The sequence below is a fragment of the Leptosomus discolor genome, chromosome 18 (assembly GCF_034619465.1).
Source record: "Leptosomus discolor isolate bLepDis1 chromosome 18, bLepDis1.hap2, whole genome shotgun sequence".
In the NCBI taxonomy this organism is placed as follows: domain Eukaryota; kingdom Metazoa; phylum Chordata; class Aves; order Leptosomiformes; family Leptosomidae; genus Leptosomus; species Leptosomus discolor.
In genome coordinates, this window is record NC_141408.1 from 13,028,759 (window position 1) to 13,053,945 (window position 25,187).

Genomic DNA, 25,187 nt, shown 5'->3' on the forward strand with positions numbered 1-25,187 from the left:
TATTCCCCGTACCCAGGCAGGTTAACCTCTGCCAACCCATGGCATCCCAAAAATAACCCCTATCTGGCCAGGTGGGCTTCTGTCACCTTGTGGCACCCCAATATCTTCTGTATCTCGCCAGGTGGGCTTCTGCCACCCCATTGTACACTGATTACCCCCCCCCTCCCCCAAGGGCACCCCAAGCCCCAGGGGTGATCTCCTATGTGCTGCTGTGGGGAACCCCATGCAAACAGCACCCCAGGGCCTTGTGCCCTTCTCACTGGGGGTGCTGGGGGTACCAGCCCTCAGGGGCACCTTAGGGTGCCCGTGATGCCAGTGCTGCCGGTAGGTGATGGTGGGTACAGTGCCAGGCCTGCTGGGGTGCTGCTGGCACTACACCTCCACCCCTAAAACAGAGCGGAGGTCGGGCTAGCCGAGGGTCCCCCAGGACTGCAGGCAGGGGTGCCGGCAGCGGACACGGCAGGCAGGGCTATGTCAGCGGCCCCGGGGTGCGGGTGTGCACAGGCGCACAGATGCACACCCACACACACACACATCCAAACTCACACCCCCCTCTGCTGGCAGGGACACCCGGCCATGTGGCTGCACATGCAGACGGACAGCCAGCCACATGCCCAGGGACAGGCGAACGGGCCCGCGACGGCGGCAGGGGTGCACCCACGCGCACCCCACGGCTGCTGGTACGCCCACACAGGCACCCGCGGCTGCACGGGCACACACGGCTGCAGGGGCTGTGGGGCAGGGGGGTGCCCCTGGCGGGGCTGTGGGGCAGGGGTAAGGGCAGGGTTATACCACAGGCAAGGGTGTGGGGTAATGGGGGTGTTCCATGCAGGGGCATGGGGCAGCAGGGATACCCCAAGCAGGGGTGGGGGGCAAGGGGGATACCCCATGCAGGGGTTTGGGGCAGGGGGTGTAACCCATGCAGGGGTTTGGGGCAATAGGGATACCCCAGGCAGGGGTGGGGGGCGAGGGGGATACCCCATGCAGGGGTTTGGGGCAGGGAGGGTACCCCATGCAGGGGTTTGGGGCAATAGGGATACCCCAGGCAGGGGTGTGGGGCAAGGGGGATATCCCATTCAGGGGTTTGGGGCAGGGGGGGTACCCCATGCAGGGGTTTGGGGCAATAGGGATACCCCAAGCAGGGGTGGGGGGCAAGGGGGATACCCCATGCAGGGGTTTGGGGCAGGGGGTGTAACCCATGCAGGGGTTTGGGGCAATAGGGATACCCCAGGCAGGGGTGGGGGGCAAGGGGGATACCCCATGCAGGGGTTTGGGGCAGGGAGGGTACCCCATGCAGGGGTTTGGGGCAATAGGGATACCCCAGGCAGGGGTGGGGGGCAAGGGGGATACCCCATGCAGGGGTTTGGGGCAGGGAGGGTACCCCATGCAGGGGTTTGGGGCAATAGGGATACCCCAGGCAGGGGTGTGGGGCAAGGGGGATACCCCATGCAGGGGTTTGGGGCAGGGAGGGTACCCCATGCAGGGGTTTGGGGCAATAGGGATACCCCAGGCAGGGGTGTGGGGCAAGGGGGATACCCCATGCAGGGGTTTGGGGCAGGGGGGTGTACCCCATGCAGGTGTTTGGGGCAATAGGGATACCCCAGGCAGGGGTGTGGGGCAAGGGGGATACCCCATGCAGGGGTTTGGGGCAGGGGGTGTACCCCATGCAGGTGTTTGGGGCAATAGGGATACCCCAGGCAGGGGTGGGGGGCAAGGGGGATACCCCATGCAGGGGTTTGGGGCAGGGGGTGTAACCCATGCAGGGGTTTGGGGCAATAGGGATACCCCAAGCAGGGGTGGGGGGCAAGGGGGATACCCCATGCAGGGGTTTGGGGCAGGGGGTGTAACCCATGCAGGGGTTTGGGGCAATAGGGATACCCCAGGCAGGGGTGGGGGGCAAGGGGGATACCCCATGCAGGGGTTTGGGGCAGGGGGTGTACCCCATGCAGGGGTTTGGGGCAATAGGGATACCCCAGGCAGGGGTGTGGGGCAAGGGGGATATCCCATTCAGGGGTTTGGGGCAGGGGGTGTACCCCATGCAGGGTTTGGGGCAATAGGGATACCCCAGGCAGGGGTGTGGGGCAAGGGGGATACCCCATGCAGGGGTTTGGGGCAGGGGGTGTACCCCATGCAGGGGTTTGGGGCAATAGGGATACCCCAGGCAGGGGTGTGGGGCAAGGGGGATACCCCATGCAGGGGTTTGGGGCAGGGAGGGTACCCCATGCAGGGGTTTGGAGCAATAGGGATACCCCAGGCAGGGGTGTGGGGCAAGGGGGATATCCCATTCAGGGGTTTGGGGCAGGGGGGGTACCCCATGCAGGGGTTTGGGGCAATAGGGATACCCCAGGCAGGGGTGTGGGGCAAGGGGGATATCCCATTCAGGGGTTTGGGGCAGGGAGGGTACCCCATGCAGGGGTTTGGGGCAATAGGGATACCCCAGGCAGGGGTGTGGGGCAAGGGGGATACCCCATTCAGGGGTTTGGGGCAGGGGGTGTACCCCATGCAGGGGTTTGGGGCAATAGGGATACCCCAGGCAGGCATGTGGGGTAGGGTGAATACCTCATGCAGGGTTGTGGGGCAGGGGGATGCTCCAGGTAGGGCTATGGGGCAATGGGGATACCCCAGCTAGAGGTGTGGGGCAAGGGGGGATAACCCCAGGTAGGGATGTGGGGCAGGGGAAGAGGGGGATCCCCCAGGCAGGTGTATGGGGCAGTGGGGATACCCCTGGGATAGGGGCTACTAGGGCAGGGATGGGGTGAGACGGCATAGGCGAAACCCCACAGCCCCCGACCCTGCAATCAGAGCCCCACACGCCGCGTCCCCGCTGTGTCATCCCAAATTGTCCAAAGTACAGGCTGCGCACGGGGCTGCACCGGCCCGGGGCAGCCGCCAGCACCTGACTCACGACGGAGAGGAAGGGGCAAATCACCGAGGTTTCGGGGTGCCGGCCGCCACCGCGTACTTCAGGTGCATTCTTGTGGCCAGCAAACCGGCTGGCTGGTGTTTACCGAAAACAGCTGAGTGGGGCCAGCATCCCTGCCAGGGTCCTGGGAGCATCCCCATCCTTCCTGCTGCCGCATCCCCCACTCTGGTGAAGTCCCTCTGCTCTTCCCCCCCCCCCCCCGCCCCCGCACCTGGGAAGGGATGGGGAGTATCACCTCCAGCAGGTCCCCCCGGCGTGGGGACAAGGTGGGGTGCCGGCATGGAGCCACTGGTGACATAGGGACAGGTTTGGCCCCCCACCACGTTGTAGTGACGCCGGACAAAGGTCAGAGCCAAAGGTCACGGGAGCATCGCTGGTTTGGTGGCCCACGCTGCGGGAAGGACACCCGGGCTGGCGAGGGGGAACCCCCACTGCAGGCATCCCCCCCCCCATCCCCGCCACGGACCCAGCACCCCCGGGGGGGGGGGTTGGTGAGCGGGAGGTGACAGCAGAAACTGCCCCGGGCTCTGCGGGGCCGCCTCACGTGTGTCTGGCAGCTTGCACAGAGTTTGGGGTGTTTCCCCCCTCTCCCCTGCGGTCTCGGGAGTGACGGCACGTTTCCCCCCCCCGGGGGGAGCTGGGCTGGGGCGGTAAATGCCGCCTCGGCTGCTTATATTTCAGGTGCGGGGCTGCTGGCTCGGCCCCGGCCAGGGCACACAGGCACCCCATTGTTGAAGCCCCTTTGGCGGCGGCGGCGAGCAGGTAAGGTGGCTCTGAGCATCAATGGGGGCTCTGTCTGCTGGCGGGTGGGGATGGAGCTGCCGGCAGCGCCGGCGCCCAGCCGGCACACGGGGACCTGGGGGGACAGCAAGGGGTCACGGGTCTGGCGGGACCTAGCAGGGGGCTGGCAGCTTGCCCCAGGGGATGCTGGGCTGCCCGAAATCTCAGCGTGCCTGGGGCATCATCCCCACTCCCGCTTCGGATCAAGTTCCCCGGGGGGCTTTGCTGAAGCATCCCGCTTCCTCCGAGCATCCCCCCCCATCCTGAGCCGTGGCCGTTGTCTCCCCCATCCCTTCGACAACCACTTTGGCAGCGCTTGGGTGTATTCCCGCCTCCTTCAGAGCCGCTTGTTGCTCAGCAAATTGGGCAGGGCTTTTATTTTCGGGGTGACTCCAGGCCGAAGGTCCCGTTCCTCGCAGCAGTGTGTGCTGCCCCCCCAGCCTTGTCCCCCCCCTCCCGGGACCCTGCAGCTCCCGGTGCACGGCTCCTCTCCTGCCGAGCCGATAAGACTTTGCTTTCCCGTAGCAGGGAACAACCTGACTCTGCATATTTGAGCCGGTCAGAGGGGTTTTATGTTGGGCAAGGACTTTTTTTGGGAACATTCAGTCTCCGGGCTGCTGGTAACTAATCCCCGGCTGCTGGCGGGGAGAGGCTGCCCAGCTCTGTGCCGGCTGAGCGGGAGGGCTGGTGGCCGTGCCTCGCTCGGCGGATGTGAAGTCAGAGATCCCGGTGGATCACCGCTTGCCGGGAAGCCTTGCCAGCCTTTTCGGGATCTTGAGGTAGCCAGGGCAGTGAGTTCGTGCGTGGGTGCTGCGGGATGAGGGGCTCTTGGCTTAGTGGCGTGGGGCTGAGCCAGTGCCATGGGTACGAGTGAGGTGGCAATGCCACCCCTGTCCCAGGTGGGGAGGTCCCCAAGCCCTTTGGCAGAGGATTTGTGCCCCCAGCCCTCTCCCCACAGGGTGTCCTCTGCCCTGGTCAAGGTGGGGCAGCCTCCGCCGTGCACCCGGGGGTGCCTGGCGTTGTGGTGACACCAGGTTTAATGCCACCTCCCTGCCCAGGGATGGCCTTGCCGCCCAGCCGTGGGGCTGTGGCACGTCCTCTTCGTGCTGAAGCAGGGACAGTCCGTGGTGTGTGTTTCCCAAGCCACAAAGGGCCGACGGCCGATGTACCGGGACGGGAGCTCTGCCCTCGCTGACCTCTTTAGTGTGCGGTGGAGCAGGGACCGGACGGGTCCCCCTGTCCTACAAATCCCACTGAATTTGGGGCAGGACTCCCACACCCACCTGGGTGCTGGGGCAGGTGCCAGGCGGTATCAGCTCAGGCTTGGGACGAACACCCTGTTTTGGGGGCGGAGGAGCTCCCTGCTGAGCAGGTGGCTCTGTGGTCCCGTCACGGCATCTTCCTGCGCCGTGTCCCCTTGCAGGTGGCACCAGGATGAAGCCAGGGCTGAGGTCCTGCAGGGTGCATCTGGATGGGGGCAGCTGGGATGGAGCTGGTGGCCACGCGGTGACGGCCCCGAACGGGGCGTGCTGAGGCGCTTGGCGGTGCCGCAGTCCCACCCGCGCTGCACCAGCATCCTCTGGCTCCGTGGGTGTTCGGGACGGGGTGCTGCCCCGAGGGGTGGTTGTTGCTCTTCCTCTCCCTGACGAGCCTGAGTCCGTCTGTCCTGCCGGCTGGCAGTGCTGGGGACACGGGGCTGGCTGTGCTGGCTGCGCGAGTGTGTTGCTGGGGGACGTGGGGAACGGCACCGAGGTTGTTGCTGGGTGGCAGCCGCCAGTTTGAATATATGTCACGTTCCGGCTTTAATTACAGTAATTGGCTGTAGGAGGGCCATGGTGGCGCCTGCTCTGGCTCCGAGGGGGGAGTGTGAGCAGCTCAGGCATTTGATGTTCTGTGCGCGGAGGAGTCCCTGTCCCCACCTTGCCATTTGTCCCCAGCCCAGAGGCAAGTCCCCACGTGCCTGCAGAGTTGTGGCCCATGCGAGGTGCATGCGCACGTGGGCGCGTGCCTCTCTCCAGCCCCAAATAATTCGGTGGTTACAGCAGACGGCTGGGAGGTGAAAGCCATGCTCAGCCTCAGGCAGAGTCCAGCCCTGGCGGGGATGCTCTGGAGCCCACAGATTAAAGGGAGCCCTTGACCACGAGGCTCCAGCCCCAGGATGGGCATGCTGGTATGTGAGCGATGTGGGCACTCCAGCAGAACAGAGGGTCCGGTGGAGCACCTGGGCGGCTCCTCTGGCACGGGTCGGGCAGGCAGGACCCCAGCTCGTCCCCGTGGGTCAGGGTCTGCAGCAACACCCGTGTCCTCGAGTGCCTGGGCTCTGCCCTGCCCCCTCCTGCTGCGCCGGGCACTGGCATCCCCAGCCCCGGTGCCGTTGGCATCCTCATGGCACCACGGTGCATGGACCGCCCGGCATTAGGGGGCGACCCCCAGGGACGCCCTGGTGCGGGCAGCAACAGTTCCAGAGCCTGTCGCACCGAACAACTAGCACAAGTGGTTGGATTGTATCGGTAACCCCAGCGCTTGGCAAAACCGAGATTATCTCAGGCCCTGTTATCTTTTCCAGAGGCCCGGGATTAAGCTGGGGTGGGGGAATGGTGCAATGTCCATCTGCCCGTCCTCGCCGTCTGTCTGGCCTCGTGCTGCACCTGCGTGGATGCTGGAGGGACTTGGGAGGCAGCGGGGAGGGGATGCACGTGGGGGGCTCGTGGATTAAAGGAGGAGAGGTTGGGCAGTGCCCAAAGCGTTGGCATCAGTATTGGCGTCGGCACCGGTGTCGGCACAGCCTGGCCAGCGGGTACGGCCAGTTGTGCTGCCAGCGCCGCTGCCCTGCCTGCGCCTGGCACCCCGGTCCCCACTGGGGCAGTGGCAGCACTGGGCCACCTCGAGGCCACCTCTGCCCCCCCACAGCCCCAGCCCACCGAGCCCCTCCAGCAGCGCAGGCAGCGGGACGGCGGCGGGGCTGGGACCGAGGGCTTGCCGTGTGAACGCCGGCTAGGCGGTGGTGCGCAAGGTGGGGTGGGTTTTGGGGTCTGCCCTCCCCCTCGCCCCAGGCGGCACCGTCTCTCCTCTGCTGGGAGCCGGCAGCCGCTCCGACCGGTTTGTGGGTCTGGGTGGTGACACCTCTTGCCCGAGGCCTGATGGAGGGCTGGGAAGAGCTGGTATGGACGCCAAGGAACAAACAAGAGCTGCTTGTGTCTTGCCGGGCGCGGAGCCCAGCAGCGGGGCAGGGATGGTGTGCTGTTCCCCTGGCACAGGGCTGCGGGGGGACGGAGGCTGGAGCAGCCACCCCCATGACCTGGGAGGAAACTGAGGCACGAAAGCATGGAGGGACCCCATCCGGGTGATGGAGCAGGAGGTGCTGGCAGCGAGAGCAGGGAGATCCTGGTGCCTGGACACCGGCTCTTCCCCTTCAGCATCCCAGGCTGAGCCCCGGCAGTGCTCTTGGCATCTCCCGCCTGCCCACAAGCAGCGGTGGGACGCACTCCTGTGCCTGGGTGGCCCGGTCTCGGTCTCCTGAGTCCTCCTCCGTGGGAGCAGCTGGGATATTAAGTGTCACCGCTTCGGGGAGAAACTCAAGCGGAGGAATCCCGGGAAACTGGTTTTACCCCTCTGTCCGGTGCCGGCGGCAGGACGGCGGCAGCGGCTGGCGCTCCTCCCTCGGCAAAGGCATATAATGCCTGCCATGGTCCCGGCAGCCAGCACTGTGCTGCGGGAGGCGGGTAGGGGTGCGGGCAGCGAGCGATGGCCTCCATGGGGCTGCAGGTGCTGGGCATTGCCCTCTCTGTCATCGGCTGGTTGGCCTCCATCCTCTGCTGCGCGCTGCCCATGTGGCGGGAGACGGCCTTCGTCGGCAACAACATCGTGGTGGCCCAGATCATCTGGGAAGGGCTGTGGATGAACTGCGTGGTGCAGAGCACGGGGCAGATGCAGTGCAAGGTCTACGACTCCATGCTGGCCCTGCCGCAGGACCTGCAAGCCGCCCGCGCCATGGTGGTGGTGGCCATCGTCTTGGCCGTCCTTGGCACCCTGCTCGCCGTCGCCGGCGGCAAGTGCACCAACTGCGTGGAGGATGACACCGCCAAAGCCAAGGTCATGATCCTCTCCGGCATCATTTTCATCGTCGCCGGCATCCTCATCCTCATCCCCGTCTCTTTGTCGGCCAACACCATCATCCGGGACTTCTACAACCCGCTGGTCACCGACTCCCAGAAGAGGGACCTGGGGTCGTCCCTCTACGTGGGCTGGGCGGCCTCCGCGCTCCTGCTGCTGGGGGGGGGGATCCTCTGCTGCACCTGCCCCCCCCGGGGCGAGAAGCCCTACTCTGCCAAATTCACGGCCGCTCGCTCGCTGCCAGCCAGCAACTACGTCTAGGAGCTGCTGTGCCTGCTTGGACCCCCCTCCCCAGCCACACTGGGGAGCCGGGACCTCCCAGGGCACCCCTGGTCCACAGACCCCCCCCCTCCCTCAGCTGGGCTGGGGGCTGGCTGGGAGCCGGGGCAGGGAGGGCTGGGCGCCGGGGCGGTGCGAGGGAGGGTGGACAGAGCTGCCTTTGTTCACCGGGGGATTGAAGCTGGTTCTTTAATCTCAATTGAGATGGGGAACAGGGAGGTTCTGTCCTGGCTATCCACCCCCCCCGCCCCGACGGGGGTCCCGCTTCCCCTGGAGCTTCCCCAGCCGCGGTATCTTCTCTGAAAAAACACCTGTTTCCCCACCCCGCAGCATCTCCTGGCTCCCAGTATCGGGGTGTGCCATGCGGTGACGCAGCTCCCAGTGCTCCCAGGGACCCGTCCCGTGGGTTGCACTGGGCTCTCGCTGGGTCAACCCCCCCCCCAGGATGTGTCCGTCAGGGTGGGCAGCAGTGCCGGTGGGGACACCAAACTTGTCCCACGGGGTGATGGGGATGCAGTGGCTCTGCAAACCCCAGCAGGGTCTTGAGGGGCAACGGGGGCTTTTGCCTGCCTGTACCCTAAATTTTGACTTTGACCTACTTTCGGGACTCGGAGCGGCCGTACAGACGTGTGATTTCTCGCGGCAGCTCCCCAGGGCGGGGGCACCATTATCCTGGGAGTGGGAAGGCAGCGGCCAGGCTGGGAGAACCGGTCGGGGAGGCGGGAATGGAGCGGGACTGTGGACCCGCATGGAGGGGGGGGGGGTGTGTGTGTGTGACTCCTGGACCCGATCCCGTCCCGTGGGGTGCACTCAGTCCCTCAGCTTCCCCTGAATGGGATGCCTGGGCTGGGGGCAGGAAGGGGTGGGTCACGGTGTGCCCCCCCCCCAGCTGTGCTGCTGTCTGTCCCCGCGTCGCAGCCTTCCCACATTAAACGGCAGCTGCTCAGACCCCACTGTGCTTCGTTTTCTTTACCCTCTCCAACACCCACCTCGGTGACGGGACAGCCTGGTGCTCCTGTGCCATGGACCCCCACCTTGCTGAGAGCCCCCCAAATCTGCTCTCTGGAGCCTCCCGTGATCCCAGCCACCCCTGACCTGGCATTACCCACCACATCCCCTCCCCCGGGGGTGAGGGTGACAGCGGGTGCTTCTGTGGCACAATGCTTTGGTGGCGCCGGACGTGGCATCGGGGCTGCCCCACGCCTGTCCCGGTGTGATCTTCCCACCCAAGGAGGAAGAAGCTGATGGGCGCCGGCGAGAGCAGGTCAGGGCATGCTGGCCCTGGGGCCACCTGACAGCCCCAGCTGGGAGCACCCCGGGGCCGGCGTGGGCAACGCCGGGTGTTTTGCCTATCTCGCTTCCAGCACGGCGAGCTGCGCCAAGGTGCAGCCAATGCTCCGCTGGCTTGGGAACATCCTTCCCTCCCGCCTCGGGGTGCATAGGGATGATGGGGGATGCCAGCAGCCTGGCTTTAGGCGTCTCCACTGAGTCTGGGGGCTCCCCCATCCCTTCGCTGGGAAGGGGGATGGTGAAAAAACGCGCCCATGGCGCCGTGGTGCCGGGGGCTGGGTGGGAATGTGAGCGCGGTGTTCTGGCAAGCATCCCTGCAGGGCCACTGCTCGTCCCCTCCGCGGGCGGTTGTGCACCCTGTTTTGGGTGTCTCTCGTGGTCCAGGTCCCACTGGCTGGGGAAGGGTGCCTGGGATGGCTTCCCGTCATCCCGGCCTCCTGACCTCCCAGGAAGCTGGTCTCACTTTCACTGGGAGAGGGACATTGCTTTTGGGCCAAAGGGGCTTTCGTGGACCAGGGGAGGCAAAGGCCCAGCGCTGGGTGTCCATCAGGATGACAAGGGGTGAAAGGTGCTGGGGAAGGAGCGGGGATGCGATGGGGGAGGAGAAGCCGGAGAAACCAAAACGGGGACGGGAGAAACGACGGCGAAACCTCCTGCAAGCGCCGCAGGGTGTGCCAGGCACAGACGATACCACGCTGTTACACGGGGCTCATAAAACCTCAGCTGGTCCCAGCCGCCAAGCGCGGGTGCGAGCACCCGTGGGTGCACTCTGCCCCATGGCAGTGTGGGGGCTCTGCTCCCTGCAGGGCTAAGAAGCGATTCGGGCTGAGCTGGGGGCCATAGCGGCCATGTGTGACCATGGTGGAGCTGTTAGTGTGTCCGCTGTGTCCCCCATACTGGCCACCCCTCTTATCCAGGGGTTACAGGGTGATGCCTGCAGAGACCCTGAGCTCTGTGGTCTCTCGCCAGGGGTTTGCCCTCTTGGTGCTTTCTCCCAGCGTGAAGGACCGGCGGGTATCGACGAAAGTGCTGAGGCCCTGTTAAGCCGGGATCAGAAGCAGACCTGAGCTCTGACCCATTTCCAATGCACCAGAGAGGAAATCCGGGGTCCAAAGGGCACTGAATCACAGCTGCCGAGGGCGAAGCCAAACCTGCCCTTGAACGGGGAGCAGCCGGTGCTGCGGCGAGGGCAGGGGGGCTGCCTTGCCTGCCCGTGCCCCCCTGGTGCGATGCTTGTGGCCAAGGAGGCTGAAGCACCAGCAACGGAGCAGGGCATGGGGTGGGTGCTGGTGGGGGGGGGTGTGTGGCAGCCATGGGGTGAGCATGGGGTGGGGGTCTGCGCTTTGGAGCGGTGCTGGGATGGGCACAGCGAGCCCCTCATCCTGGTCCCGAAAGCCATCCCCTCCCTCTGCCCAGCTGGGATGGGGCGATGGCAGAGGACCGCCCTGTGCCGTGGGGATGTTACGGGGCGGGGGGAAACACGACCCACAGGGAGGAAACGACCCACAGGGGATCCTGTGCCTTGGCCTCCTCAGGACCTGGGTGCTCAGTGCCACACGCGTCCCCCACGCTGTCCTGCAGCAATGCCCTGCGCACACGCGTCCCTGTGCTGGTCTGCAGCCCTTCCCACCCCGATGGGGAACAGGGTGCGCCCAGCATGAAGGCCACGCTCTTCAGCAAGCCCGCCCGGCTCCGGGGCCGTGTCTGTGACCGCTGTGTCCTGTCCCCGCAGGTGCTGCGGATGGCGACGATGACGATGCAGCTGGGTGGGCTCATACTGGCCGTGCTGGGCTGGCTGGGCTCCATCCTCACCTGTGCGCTGCCCACGTGGAAGGTGACAGCCTTCATCGGCTCCAACATCGTGGTGGCCCAGGTCTTCTGGGAAGGGCTGTGGATGAACTGCGTGTACGAGAGCACGGGGCAGATGCAGTGCAAGGTCTACGACTCCATGCTGGACCTCGCCTCCGACCTGCAAGCGGCTCGTGCCTTGGTGGTCACCTCCATCTTCGTGGCCTTCTTCGCCTGCCTCACTGCCCTCTCGGGGGCAGACTGCACCCGCTGCGTGGATGACAAGAGCACCAAGTCCAGGATCTCCACCGTGGCAGGTGCCATCTTCATCCTGGCCGGCATCATGCTGCTCATCCCTGTCTCGTGGTCTGCTAACACCATTGTCAACAACTTCTACAACCCCATGGTGCCCGAGGCCCTCAAGAGAGAGCTGGGGGCTGCCCTCTACATTGGCTGGGCCTCCAGTGCCCTCCTGCTCTTCGGCGGGGGCATCCTGTGCTGCTCAGGACCCCCGGCCCAGCAGGACCCCTACCCTCAGAAGTACAGAGCAGTGAAAACCAGCAGCCCAATGTGCTACCCCATGAAAGACTACGTGTGAGCCACCGTGCCCGGGCGTCAGCCCAAGGGAGAGCACCACCATCCCCATCCTGCCCCCATGCCACACCCCCCCCTTGTCCACATACTGCCTCCTCCTGCCCTTCCCCACCCTGGCTGCACCCTGGCATGATCCTTCCACGTGTGCCCGTCCCCGGGAGCTGTGCTCATGATGGGTTATAAACCTCTTGGTGCCGCCGAGGCTGCCTGGGCTCATTTCAAAGCTGCATGGTGGGGGGAGGAGGACGGTGACACGTCCTATGGGTGTCGCGCCCTGCCAGCTCGGGGGGTGCTGTGCCAGTGCCTGGCACGTCGCTCCTCATGAAGATGTGGCAGTAGCCAGCCAGGGTGCTCCCTGCATATCCCCCAGCAGGTAAACTGAGGCAAGGAGAGGCAGCTGAGAGCCAAGAGGGCCATGGGGGGACACCAGGCTCACAGAGCTTGGTCCTTTGAGCCCTCTGGGACTGGGACGGGACCCCAGACAAAGGCCAAATCCCCTTTCCCCAGCTCCTGGCCGTCCACCCCAGAGGATCTGCAGCCTCACTGCTCCCGGAACAATGCATGGCAGGCAGACAGGCAGGGTGTTTATTCAACAGCCAAGTGCAGGGATGGGGACAGCAATAACCCCCCAGCTGCGGAGGGGACCGTGCTGGGGACAAATGGAGGGAGAGGGGAGCAAGGCAGATACCCACGATGGGCGCAGGGACCCCAAGATCTGGTGGAGGTGGGGGAAGTGCAGCGGGGTGACATAGGGGAGGAAGGCAAGTGTAGCAGATGAGGGATGCCCCAGGTGGGGGGACAGGGAAAGGCAGCCACCGCCTCCTGCCAGGGAAGAGCTCCCAGGAGGAAGTAACCTGTTCCCCAGGGCCATGGGAACGAGAGGAGCAGGAACAGGTCTGGAGGAAGAGAAAAGGGAAAAAAGAAATATCCCAGCAAGAGATTTGGGTAAAAAACTTCCCAAGGGAGGAGTGGAGGAGGAGGGGTGGAGGAGGAGGGTGGAGGCAGCACGGCAAGGGTCTTGGGGAACAGGCTGGGCAGGACATGCTGGGTGGGGAGCAGCCACTGGCTCCTGAAGTCCCTTCCAGCCTCATTTCCCACCCAGACCATTAACTACAAAGGTGTAGGAAAATGAGAGACATAAGCAGCTGTTGCGGGATGAAAGGCCGATGAGGTGCTTGGAAAGCTTCTCTGGCTGGGTGTCACCTTGGCACAGCTGCTCCTGGTTGGGATGGGGAGGTCTCCTGCACCTCAGGGTGCGCTGGCTTAACTCCTGGGGATGATGAGGACGGGGGACCACAGGATGTGGCAAGGGGGACCCACCTCCAACAGTCCCCTAGTAAAAACTGTGGGAAAACGTGGGGGTCTGGGGTGGGGAAGATGAAGAAAGTTCCATATTTTGACCACGAGGGCTAAGAGGCGGGCATGGTGGGGGAGAAGACATCCTGGACAGGAGATGGCTCTGAACAGCCAGGTGGGTCTGTGAGATGTCACGGTGAAGGCCGAGGTGTTGGGGACTGTAACCTGAATGTCAGAGCTAATGGCAGTGCCCAGGAGACCCCGGTGAAACCAGGAGACCCTCCCCATGCTGAGGAGCAGGCAAGGTCCCCAGGTCCCAGACCTTGGGGGGAAAGGGCCAGAGAAAGGAACAGGGACGCTCCCCAAAAACGTTGTCACCCTCCAGAAGCTGCCCTGGTCTGGGAGAGGGTCCCTGGGCTGGGTTGCACAAGGGGCCAAGGGCCCACCCTCTCCCTCCAGAGCTGCGTCAGCCCTCAGCCCTCCTCGAGGGTGGGGATGGGGCATTTCCGATAGACATAGATGACGCCGGAGATGTAGTCGGTGCCCTGGGTGCTCTCCTCCTCGGAGGTGGCCCTCTCCCAGCGCTCCACCTCCTGGGCCAGCACCTTCTGCCAGGCTCCCTGCCTCTCCAGCCTCTCCAGCGCTGCCTCCAGCTCCGCCTTGTACCGCAGGTTCGAGGGGTTGCTCCTCGTCGTCAGGCAGAGGAACCCTCCTAGGGGGAGAGGGGACGGGTGACGCTGATGTTGGGTGTCCCCTCCGCTGGGGATGGCATCCCCTTGGAAATGGAGGGGCAAGGGGGAGAGGCAGTGAGACCCTGCCGGGAGCCAGCTGGTGGCAGGCCAGTGGGCAGGGGACGGGCAGACCAGCAGGCAGGGGACGGGCAGGCCATCACACCCGAGCACAGGCTGTCACGCCTCAGGAGTGCCACCGCCACCTCCCGCCACGTCCCCCTGCCCGAACCCCGCCAGCAGGCAGGGCCAGGGCCACGGTGCCATCGCACATCCCTGCCTGTACCCGGCAGCAGCGACAAGGGCCACGTCCTGGCTGTGCCACGGGGCCAGGGCTCCACGCCCGCCGAGACCCGGTGTCTCCACCCGGCCACCCCGGGGGTCGCGGCGGGGAGGGGACAGCGGGGGACACCCCCTCACCCGGCTTGGTGACGCGCAGCAGCTCCGGCACGGCCGCGCTCGGCACCTGCCCCTCGCCCAGGGCCCCCACCACCGTCACGGCGTCGTAGTGCTCTGCGGGGACACGCGTGGCATCACCGGGGTAGGCGGGGGGGGGCCTCCGGGGCAGCCCCGCCCCGCCCCGGTGCGGGCCCGTTACCTGCGGGCGCGGGCAGGGGCTCCCGGCCCAGGACGCACCGCCGCAGCTGCCGGTAGAGGCCGGTGCTCCGCGCCCGCTCCAGCATCCCCGCGCTGCCGTCCACGCCGTGCAGGCAGCGGAAGCCGCGGCGGTGGAGCTGCGGGGACAGACGGACACACGGCTCCGTTAGCTCCCCGCCCCAGCCCGTCCCCTCCCGTCCCGTCCCGCCCCTCCGCCCGGTACCTCCCGCGCTACGAGCCCGGTGCCACAAGCCACGTCGAGCAGCTTCGCCCCGGCGGGCGGTGCGGGGAAGGCGAAGGCGAGAGAAGCGGCGGCCAAGTGCGGTGCTCGGTACTCCAGCGCCGCCACATCCTGCGGGGACGCGGCGGTCAGCGGCGCCAGGGAGCGGAGCGGAACGGAACGGAACGGCCCCCGTTCCCCCCCCTCGCGGTTCCCCCCCGGCCCCGGTACCTGCTCGTAGCGGGCGGCCCAGCCGTCGTACAGCCGCAGGCGCTCGGACAGCGCCGCGCCGCCGTGCACCGCCGCCACCCGCTCCCGCACCCCCGCCGGCAGCCGCATCCCCGCCGGCTCCGCGCCCCCCCGCAACCCCGCCGCGGACACTCCCCCCAGCGCCCCATTGGCTCCGCGCCCCCACCCTGGATACGCCCCCCAGCGCGCTATTGGCTCCGTGTAGCCACCCCGGATACGCCCCCCAGCGTCCCATTGGCCGCTGGAGCTGCTCCGCCGGGCGCGACCAAGTGCGCCGAGCGGGGGGGGGGGGGGGAGGGGAAGGACCAAGTGGGGCCGGGTGTGACCGAACGCCCCGGGGCGGGGCGACCAAGTGCCCCAAGGGGCCACCAAGTGTCCTGAGGGGGTGGCACCAAGTGTCCTGGGTGAGGTGACACCAAGTGCCCTGGGTGGGGTCAACACCAAGTGCCCCGGGAGGGTGACCAATTATCCTGGGGGTGTGTGTGTGTGTGACACCAAGTGACCTGGTGGGGTGACCAGGGATGGTGACATCAAGTGCCCACGGGGAGTGACACCGAGTGCCCCGGGAGAGCTGGCACCGAGTGCCCCAGGGGCACTGCTCTCTCCCTGCAGCGTCCCCCAGCCCCATCCCACCCCGCTGCTGCTGAAGATCTGCTGCTCTGTCACTTGTCAGGGTCAGTGTTCCCTCAAGTCACAGATGTCCCAGGCACAGGGACCACTCCCTGGGCAGGTCACCTCCTGGCCGGCCCCTTGTCCCAGCCCCACACAGCCCTGATGATGCGCTGTCACCCCCACGCCTGTATCCGTGTCTTCTTCTGCCGCTCAGAACCCACCAGCCGCTGGTGAACGGGTGGTGACCATGCTCCTCTGCCACCACCTGAGCCCACCCTGTCCCACCACGTGTGACAGTGACATCCTAACACTGAGTGGCTCTCCCAGCCCCTGGGGAAGAGGACACTCACCATCGGGGCAGGTCCTTCGTGTCCTGACGTGTCCGCCCATCTCCAGCTGCCCAACCAACTCCCATGGGGTGGTCGTTCTGTGCTGCCCCTTGCCCATGGACCAGGTGTGTGGCAGCAGGCACAGCTTGGGGACAGAGGATGGGAGCGTGGCTGTGAAGGAGGAAGAACATCTTGGCTATATCAAGTTTGGGTTTCGCTCACGGGAAGCAGGACAAGGAACACCACTGAGTGCCAACACGACGCACAAGGGGGCAGTAAGATGCCTCCTCCATTGATCCAGGTGCCCAGCGTTTGTCATGTACCAAATCCAGCTGATTGAGGAGAGACGTTCGTTAGCTCTTGGGTAGATCGAAGGACCCCAACTGGAGGTGCTCTCCATGGGAGGTCCCACGCTCGTCGCTCGGTGAGTCTCTGCAGCGTTGGGAGTGACTCTTGCCTTCTGCTAAACCAACCTTTGACGTCCGTAGTGGAGGACGTGGGACAAGCTCTGGCTTGTGGGACCACCCTCAACTGTGGTGACCCATCAGTTGGCTTCTGGCATTTTCCGGGAGCAGACCAGACAAATCCAGCTGCTAATTAACGACGGAAAGAAAACGAGGACGCCCTGAAGGAGCCGGTGGCTGCCCCAAGGCTGCTCCGGTGGCTCTCATCACCCCCCGCTCGGCACCTCGGGCAGCTTGGTGCTGCTCCTCCGTCGTCCCCGTGTCCCCCTGGCCACCACCCCGCCGGTGGCTGCTTCGCCTCCATCCAGCTGCTCCGGGAGCCCCGTGGGGGACCTGCCCACGGTCACGCGTGGAGGGGGGTGGTGGTGGGGGGGGTGGGGGGGGTGGCCCTGCCCCCTCGGCCGGGCAATGCTGGCCGGGGACCTCGAGAGGGAGCCCTCCGCCCGCGCTGGGCCACCGCCGGCGTGGCACTGCCCGCGCCCGCCGGGACCCCCGGCACCCCCGGCACCCCCGGCGCTGGCTCTCGGCGAGCAGCAGCCCGGTGTCACTCCCGGTGACACCCGCGGAGCATCCCCCGGCGTGGGGTGGGGGGTGGCAGAGGGGACGCGCGGGGGGCTGGGGAGGGCGGCGGGGGGTCGCACCCACGAGAGCAGGGAGCATCGCCACCCATGCCGAGGACACGGGTGGCGCCTGGATGGGGTCCACGCGGGGGGGGGGTGGTGGTGGGGGTGGTGTGGGAGCTGCAGCCCTGTGACAACTCCTGCCACCGCACACGGGTGTTTTGTCCCCTCTGCAGCCACCTGCACGGGTCTGATCCTGCCCCCGGAGCTGTGCGCCTCCTTCCCCAGCACTGCGGTGACCGCCGGGTGGCTTTGTGGCCAGGCCTCTAATAATGGCTTTCGCACTCCCAGCGTGGTTTCCACCACTAATTGAAGCCTGACAAGACCAACCAGAGGCAGGGTACGCCGCCAGCGTCCCCCTGCCCCTGGCTCTGCTGCCCTCGCTCAGCCCCTCCGGGCTGCAGCTGGGTTGTGCCCTCCCTAAGCCTCGACCCACAGGGATCCAGTCCCAAATTTGCTGGTGCTTTTCCAAACGTCGCCTTCCCGGGGCTGGCTCGCTCCGCTGCCCTGCACACAGCTGTGCAAACAGCTTCGCCCCGCGTCACGACGGCTTGGGGCTGGTTTGGACCCGGCGCCAGCCAGCCGGGATTTGGACCGGACCCAGTGCCAACGTCGGAGGACCTGGGCTGTCCCCCCTGAGGATGCACGGTGGGACGGTGGGGACCCCTGCGAGGGGTGGCAGCAGGTTGTGGCACCTCATGGCTGGTGCCAGTGCTGAGGCTGGAGGATTCCCGCTTGGGCATGTGCTGTCCTGCTGCTGCTGCTGCAGTGCAGTTCTCTGGGGTGCTGTCCTTGTCCCCTGCCTGGGGACAGGGGGTCTGGCTGTGCCTTGGCTGGGCTGGCTGCATAGGGCACATCACCCCATCCTGCCGGGATCCTGGAGCTGGGGCTGGGTCGGCTCAGTACAACCCCGTCTGCGGTGGGGTGTCCCCATCACCCCTCAATGGGGGGGTGATGTGTGACCATCCTGAGCCCACAGACCTCTGGCATGACCTCGCCTGCCCTCCCTCACCAAGGAGATGGTGCAAGGGTGGAAGGGCAGCTTAGGTGGGTCCCTCACCCTCGAACCTGCTGCTGAGCTGGGACAGGCGGCAGGAAAGACCAGGTCTGAGCTGGGTTTGGTGACTCTGCAGGGCCAGGCATCTCCAGCTTGCGCTTCTGCCAACCCTAGCAATGTCGTCTGCCTCGTAACCTGCCTGCAGGTCCCACATCCAAGCCAGTCCGAGACCTCTGGGTAAAGCGTGTTGTGGCAGTTGGTACACCGGGCAGGTGGGACTGCATTTCCCAGGGCATGTGCAGGGCATCCCTGGCATGCCCTTGGCACTTCGGGTGGGACTAACGCTGTCCCCTGGACAAACCAACGCTGGCGAGAAGTCCCTCAGCCTCTTCATCAGGGTGGAGCTGCGGGATGCTGGGACCCACAACCTTGTGTGCCCCAGAGAGTTGCTGGGTTGCCCACGCAGCCGTGCGTGAGCCCAGTGGCACCAGTTCATGATGGACAACTGGTTCCCAGCAAGAGCGTGGAGGGAGGCACGTGCACAAGGCTTGTGCTTTTGTGGGCACCCTGACATGTCCAGGCGGTTCGAGATGACCTCCATCACCCATGTGCCCCTGCGTCCCAGGCCATCAGCAGCCACAACGGCTCTGCTCGTGGGGTGAGGGGCAGGACGTGGGCTGGAGGCTGCAGTGAGCAGCCCTGTTGGTGCCCTGTGCGTGTCCAGCTCCTGCTCCGAGCAGCTCCTGCTGGCATCAGCTGCTGGGAGCTCACAGGAGCCGCAAGCACACCAGCCTGAGCCCAGCCGCTCCCCTGCCAGGGCTGCCTTGGTCCCCACATCCATCTCCAGTTCATGGAGCCATCAGACCCCTTCAGCTCCTACTCTGCCAGCCCTCCTCTCGGCTTCCCCCACCCCAGCATCGCAGCCTTGTCTGGCAGGGGTGGGTGGTGGGATTTCGCACATCACTGCTGCCGTAGGCTGGGACAGCTCCGCACCTGCACGCTTAGAAGACGCAGCATTTTCCTTTCCCAGCATCCAAACGTGGCGGGAGACTGTCAGCCCCTGAACTGTCCAGTCCTTCCCTAAACCCCAGCCCTCTGGTGTCCAGGGACAAGTGGATTTTGCCCCCTAACGTACACCACTCAGCACCATGAGCCCCCTCCTCCGGATTGCTGGGCTCCCGCCTGACTTCTCAGTTCGTAAACCCAAGCATTGCTGTGCCTGATGGCAGCCAGGGCTGCTGTCACTAAACCATCCGCAACGGCCCCTAACGCCCGCATGGCTCATGACCAGGTAGCAAGAAAAGGCTGAAATATAAATCAGCACGGCGTGGCGCAGAGCTGGCCAGAGATCAGACCGGTGGAGCAGGCAGGCAAACCGGGGAGGGGGGGAGCAGCTCACATAGCTGATTCATGACTGCTCGCATGGCTGGGAAGGGCTGTCCTCCTGCCAGCGAGCCATGCTGCCCACGCCACACGCAGCCCCCAGGGACCTACCGTGCTCCCCGGCTGTGGCCTGCCACCCTGCAGGGCTCTGAGCACGACTGCTCACCAGGGCTGGGTCATGGCAAGGGGTCCCCACCATGCTGAGAATGTCCCCACATGAGCCCCAGCCTCTGGGCGTGTGTCACCTGTATCCCATCCTACCTGCACCCCCCAAATGCGTGGTGCTCCCACCCTTCTGCACCCCCAGTGCGTGGTTCTCCCATCCCTCCTGCACCCCTAGTGCACGGTGCTCCGTTCCCCTGTACCCACGGGGTGGGGGCTCCATTCCCCCTGCACATCCCATGAGCGGTGCTCCAACCCCCCCCCATCCTGCACCCCTGGTGCACAGCGCTCCCACCCCTCCCGTACCCCAAATGCATGGTGCTCCCATCCCCGCTGCATCCCCAGGGCACGTCAGTACCTCACGGGGGCATGGTGCTTCCACGCTGATGACATTCCCATTTCTCACCATCCCCACCCAAAGCGCCAGCAGCTCTGCTGGCGATGTGCACACCCACAAGGTGGGGGTCGGTCTCTTCTCCCAAGTAGCAAGCGATAGGACGAGGGGGAATGGCCTCAAGTTGCACCAGGGGAGGTTTAGATTGGACATTAGGAAAAATTTCTTCACCAGAAGGGTTGTCAAGCCCTGGACCAGGCTGCCCAGCGCAGTGGTGGAGTCACCATCCCCGGAGGTGTTTAAAAGACGTGCAGATGTGGTGCTTGGGGGCATGGCTTAGTGGTGGACTTGGCAGTGTTAGGTGAACAGTTGGACTTGATCATCTTAAAGGTCTTTTCCAACCTAAATAATTCTGTGCTTCTATTCTGCAGCTCTCACCTGAGCACCCGCTGCCTGGCTCAACCCCTTCCTCACTACTGAGCAGCCCCACACAGACCATGTCCGCACCCCCGGCCCACGGACCTCGCTCTCATGTCTGCCCCAGCTCCACTTTCCCCCTTCCCCCTTGCTCCCTCTTGTCGTCCCCATTGCCATGTGCTCTTGTCCCCTGACCAGGAACTTCCACTTCCCACTCTGTCCACGTCCAACGCACCTTGGGAGCCTGCTCCCTCAGCTCAGCTCCCATCCACACCCATACAATCGCTTCTTGCTCTGTCACACCCCATCCTGTCCTGTACCCGTTTCCCCTTCCTCACAGCCCTTCCCACAGCCGGGCACCCCGCGCCGCCGCCTCCCTGCTCCCACGCCCACAGGCAGCGCCGTTGCATCGTGTACACCTTGACAGACCTCAGCCCCGTGACTCAGTGTCCCTCGTGGCACAGCACCCTTGTGACTCGGTGTCCCTCCCCAGGCGCGCCCCAGGAGCTCCCCGTTCCCACCCTGAGGTGCAGGGTGATCGTGTCTCTGCCACTGGGTGTAAATCCTGAAGCGTGTCACCAGGACCCCAGGCAGGGCTGCAGACCACAACCCCATGGCTGGGTGCAAATCCGCCCCCGCCCACCTCTCCTGCTGCCAGCCTGACTGGACAGATTGCACCCGTGAGCCTCAGCCCAGCTCCAACACCTCGTCCCTGAGACTCCCCTGGTTTGCCTGTGTGTCTGGGGAAGTGACTGCCACCCCCCTGGGATGCATCAGGGACAGGCTGGAGGAGATCCAGGGCGTGGAAGCTGGAGTCAATAACGTTCAGTTCAGTAATAAGGTGCAAGCTTTCACTGGAGCAGGAATTAATGAGTGGATTAGTGGCTATAAATAAACAAAGGATTTCCTCATGACTTGTAAGAGATGACTCAGTGCTTTTGGTGAGGTCAGGTGTAGCTCAAGCAGACAGTGTGGTGAGCCCTGGGTAGTCTGGATGTTATCTGTTGAGGTCCATCTTAATGATCCTAAAGCACTTCTGGACATTTGGTGAGGTCAAGCCATCTCAACTCTGTCTACACTGGGACTTAGGTGGCATTTGGGTATCTGAATCTTAAAAAGCAACTTGTAATTCCCTCCATCAGCACCCAACTCTACAGATACTCAGGAAGGAGGATGGGCTGCTGCACCCAATTGCCCCTGTTTATTTTAACCTCAGACTCTTGCATTATCTCCCAGAGACGAGGCCTTGCTTTCTCAGGGGCATCTGTGAATGCCAGCTCTGCTGTGAGCCCAGCAGCTTGCCTTTGGTAGGAGGGATGGAGGATCCTTCGGTTGCTTCACCCCCTGCCCATCCTGCCCAAGTGAGGACTGCAGGGTTCCCTTGGGGAGTGAAGCCAAATTGGTCAAACCATAATTTCTTTCTTGAACTGAGCTGAACCTGAGCTGAGCTTTGCCAATTCCAACTGGAACCAAATCACCAGATGTAACACATTCAGGGAAAGCATGCATGGAAGATGGAGGAAGTAGTGGATCTGAGTCTGGGTTGACCAGCAGAGAGCAATGGGTTGAGAAGGTGACAGCGTTTTGGGTGATGGTGACCATGGACTGAGAGTTCATCTGTCCTAGAGCTCGATGGCACGTTTTCTTGTGGTTGGAACGATGTCAACCAAGCACTCCTGGCTGTTGAGTCTTGCCCTCCCTTTGCAGGAGGATTTCAGCTTTGCAGGATTTTGCCGGAGGATTGCATCTTTGGATTTCCTGGCACAAGCTGCTTGTCTGAATGCTCTCCAACCCATGTTGATCCAAATGACCTGGTTAGGCAGTCTAGTGGTGGGTCTGTCCTAACTCACAGTTGCAGCTGGAAGAGGATGTGCAATTAATGTTTTGGAAAGCGAAGGAGGGAGAGCAGCAAAAGGAAGACTACGGACTGAGAACCGCTACGTAATAACTCCTGGGAAGCACGTGCGAGGGAGGATACCTCAGGGCAGCTGCCTGGTCCTTCAGAAACAGCTTTAAGGGAGTGAGTTCAGAGAGAGGCTAGGAATCTGGCAAAATGGAAATCTCTGCAATTATCTCAAGAACAAGGAGGAGGGGCCCAGACAGCGGAAACAACATTAAATCATTGGAGACGGGGTAACATGAGTGCATGGGCAGATGCAACATGACCTGCTGGAGGTGGCTGATGTGTTTCCAAGGGTCTACAAGGAAGGTGAAGGTGGTCCCTGGTGGTCCCAGTGGTCCTGGGGAGGTGTGACCACGGCTGGCTGTGGGATGACTGGTTCGTTACTTTCCTTTTCTGCTTTGGTGTTGGGTGGGGAGCACAGCTGATGTCCTCCGTGAGGGGCTGAGAGCTCAGCCTAGGGTGGGCTGGAGATCTGGGTAAAGGGTGTTTGGATAAACCCTGTATTTGCAAAAGCCTGCTGATGGGCTTTGGTCCTGTGGCACTTTGAACACTGGCTGAAGAAATCTCGTCTGTGGATTATCTTTGAGAACAAGTACACTAGAACTCACATGGGTTCAAAAGGTGGGTTCAGCTCAAGTTCATGGAAGAAAAATCCATCAGGGATTATCACATAAAAAGGCTCAGCTCTGGCTCAGGAGGTCCATGAACTGCAAACTGCTGTAAGCTTGGAAAGTATTTGGGGATGTGTCACCCTGTGTGGGTCTTGTGTTTCTGCTGTTCACCTCTGCTGGTGGCGATGTACAGGGATGCATGGTGCCTTGGGGTGCTGCACCCACCTTTCAGCGCAGGGGGAAGGCAACAAACCTCCTTCCGCAGCAAGTGAGAAGGCAGGGGGAAAAGGCACACGTCTACCCTTGACTGGATGAAGGCATTTAGTGCTGTTTCTCACTGGTCAGCAGGGAGCAGGAATCAGCTGGGACCGTCACAATGTGTGTGCAGATGCAGTTCCCAAAGAGCAATCCGCAACACCCTTGAATGAAGACCATGCATTTGCAGACTCCACAGGCCTGTGAGAAGCCTTGAAGGACCAACTGAGTTCAGAATAATCCTGACACGTTGAGGAAATGATCTTGTGTAAAAAAAAAAACCCAACCCCATAACCCAACTCATTAAGGGACGGACTATAAAAGGAAACTCTCAGGCAAGAAGATGCAGCCCGGCTGACCATGCTGGAGAGGAGTGGGGCTGGAGGAGCACTGTGGGGGCTGGACAGCAGGGTCGGGAGGGACCTGGTCTGAGTGGTCTCAGCAAAGGAAGGACAATCGCTCTGCTGGTAGGACTAGGGTTTGGGGGTCGAGATAGCAGCAGTGAAGTACCAGCATCAGAGGAGACTTCTGTGCCCAAAGACTCTCCCCAGGCTCATCCTAACCCTGCTTTTGAGGGCTGGTCTCTTGCAGCCCACTCGACATCACATGCTTGGCCAAGCCAGAGACAGCCTTCCTCTTCCAGATCAAGCTGTACTCATGCCTGCTGTCCGCTGGAGCTGTCCTGCCACGAGGATGAGGCAGGGAGGTCACCCCTTGGTGCCACAGCCAGGTGACCTTCATGAGGATCTGATCTGCGAGCAGCAAGTCTCTGGCTGGCGTGGCGGGTCTTGGAGGAGGATGTCTAGTCCGGGGCTCACCACGGGGTGTCTGGGATGGATGGCAGAGCTTAATGCACCTTGTCTCTGAGACAAATATTGGCAGAGCTGAGTGGAAGAGACCTCGGGACATCCCTAGTCCAGTCTCTGCTACTACCAACACTGGAGATGAGCCTGACACCACGTCCTGTGTTGGGGCTTGGGTGGGCTGTGGGCAGCAGGAGCAGCAAACTTCTCTGTGGCTCCTGGATGGGACAGGAGGAAGCGCAAGGGCTCTGTAGCTCCGGCTTTGGGCCTCTCTCCTACAGTCCCCACGGGCTGCGGAGGAACCTGGTCCCATCCTGGGCAGTGGGTCAGCAGATAAACCAGGTGTTGGGGATGTGATGGGGTATCTGAACCTGGCCCCACGGTGGGGAGGCTGTTGGGCTCTGTGTGCTTGTTTGCAGCTCACTGGAGAGCCATGCTTCACTGCTGGATGGGATGGAGCTTAGTGCTTCACCTCAAGCTACCCGGTGCACAGTGGCCGCTCACCGCTGGTTCCCAAAACGTTGGCCCTACGTGGAGGTCCTTGCTGTGTCCCGTTGCCCCCCTGTCAGGCATGCAGAGGCATACGCAGCCCTGGATGCTTGCAGGCTCCATGCAGCCCAGATGCTCCGGGCGATGCCAGATCTTCTATGTTTCTTGGCCCCCGGTTCCTTGGCCATCTCGCCAGGTATGTAACTATCCCAGCTATTTCCTGCTGTACTGCAAAAAAAAAAAAAAAAAAAAAAAAAAAAATCAAAAAAATTAAATAATACAACCCTTCCCCTGTTTGATATAAATACACACGGCAGCTGCCCAGCCCCCTGGCTGGACAAGCAGCATTGCAGACGGATTGCGTCTCGCAGCGACACAGCCAGCACCCCCGTGCCCTGCTTGTTCCCTTTGGCAAGGGGAGCAGAAGGGGCTGCCACGGTCATGGCCCGGACCCAGCTCCCATCACAGCCGGAGTGATTTATGGTCTGCTTTCCCTCTCCTGACAAGCACATCCTGGGACGGTGTGCTTCTGCACCGAGCCGAGAGAGGGGAGCTTGCAGCCCTCTGGGGTCGACAGTGTCCCGTGGAGCTGCCCCGTCCCGTTGCAGGGGCTGATGGGCAGAGAGGGGCAGCCTCCTACCAACCCTGGGAGCCTGGGGAGTCAGGGGTGATGAGGGACCCCCCCCCTCCTCAGCATATTTTCCCAGGAACTAGTTTATATTTTCTGTCCCATGATGAGATCGCCAGGGGTCTGATATCCCAGGATTTCACCCCATAATTCCAAATTTGCAGCCCCTTTGCTGCCCTGTTCCCAGGCTGGTGTGGCAGCTGCTTCCCAGCCCGGAAAGCAGGGAAAGCCACCACTGATGTACAGCTCTCTGCAGGGGTCTGTCGCTGCCGGGATGGGGGTGACAGACTGTGCAAAGGTATCTATTGCTCCAGGACCTTTGC

At 63.5% G+C, this 25,187-nt stretch overlaps 3 protein-coding genes across 3 annotated transcripts; 2 read left to right on the forward strand and 1 right to left on the reverse strand.

The window, feature by feature from the left end:
• The first annotated feature begins 3,560 nt into the window (after positions 1–3,560).
• LOC104353612 (claudin-4-like) lies at positions 3,561–8,077 on the forward strand. Its single transcript, XM_086475468.1, has 2 exons — positions 3,561–3,690; positions 7,446–8,077. Exon 2 carries the CDS (start codon positions 7,448–7,450, stop codon positions 8,075–8,077), a length of 630 nt encoding a protein of 209 aa, XP_086331594.1. The 5' UTR covers positions 3,561–3,690; positions 7,446–7,447.
• A 3,049-nt stretch (positions 8,078–11,126) lies between these two features.
• LOC104345717 (claudin-4-like) lies at positions 11,127–11,771 on the forward strand. The gene has a single exon (XM_009950257.2). The coding sequence runs from the start codon at positions 11,127–11,129 to the stop codon at positions 11,769–11,771; it is 645 nt and encodes a 214-aa protein (XP_009948559.1).
• Positions 11,772–13,536: 1,765 nt separating this feature from the next.
• METTL27 (methyltransferase like 27) lies at positions 13,537–14,947 on the reverse strand. The gene is made up of 5 exons (XM_086475467.1): positions 14,840–14,947; positions 14,612–14,740; positions 14,390–14,525; positions 14,212–14,304; positions 13,537–13,775 (listed from the first exon to the last, which is right to left on the reverse strand). The coding sequence occupies exons 1-5, from the start codon at positions 14,945–14,947 to the stop codon at positions 13,537–13,539; spliced, it is 705 nt and encodes a 234-aa protein (XP_086331593.1).
• Positions 14,948–25,187: the final 10,240 nt, after the last annotated feature.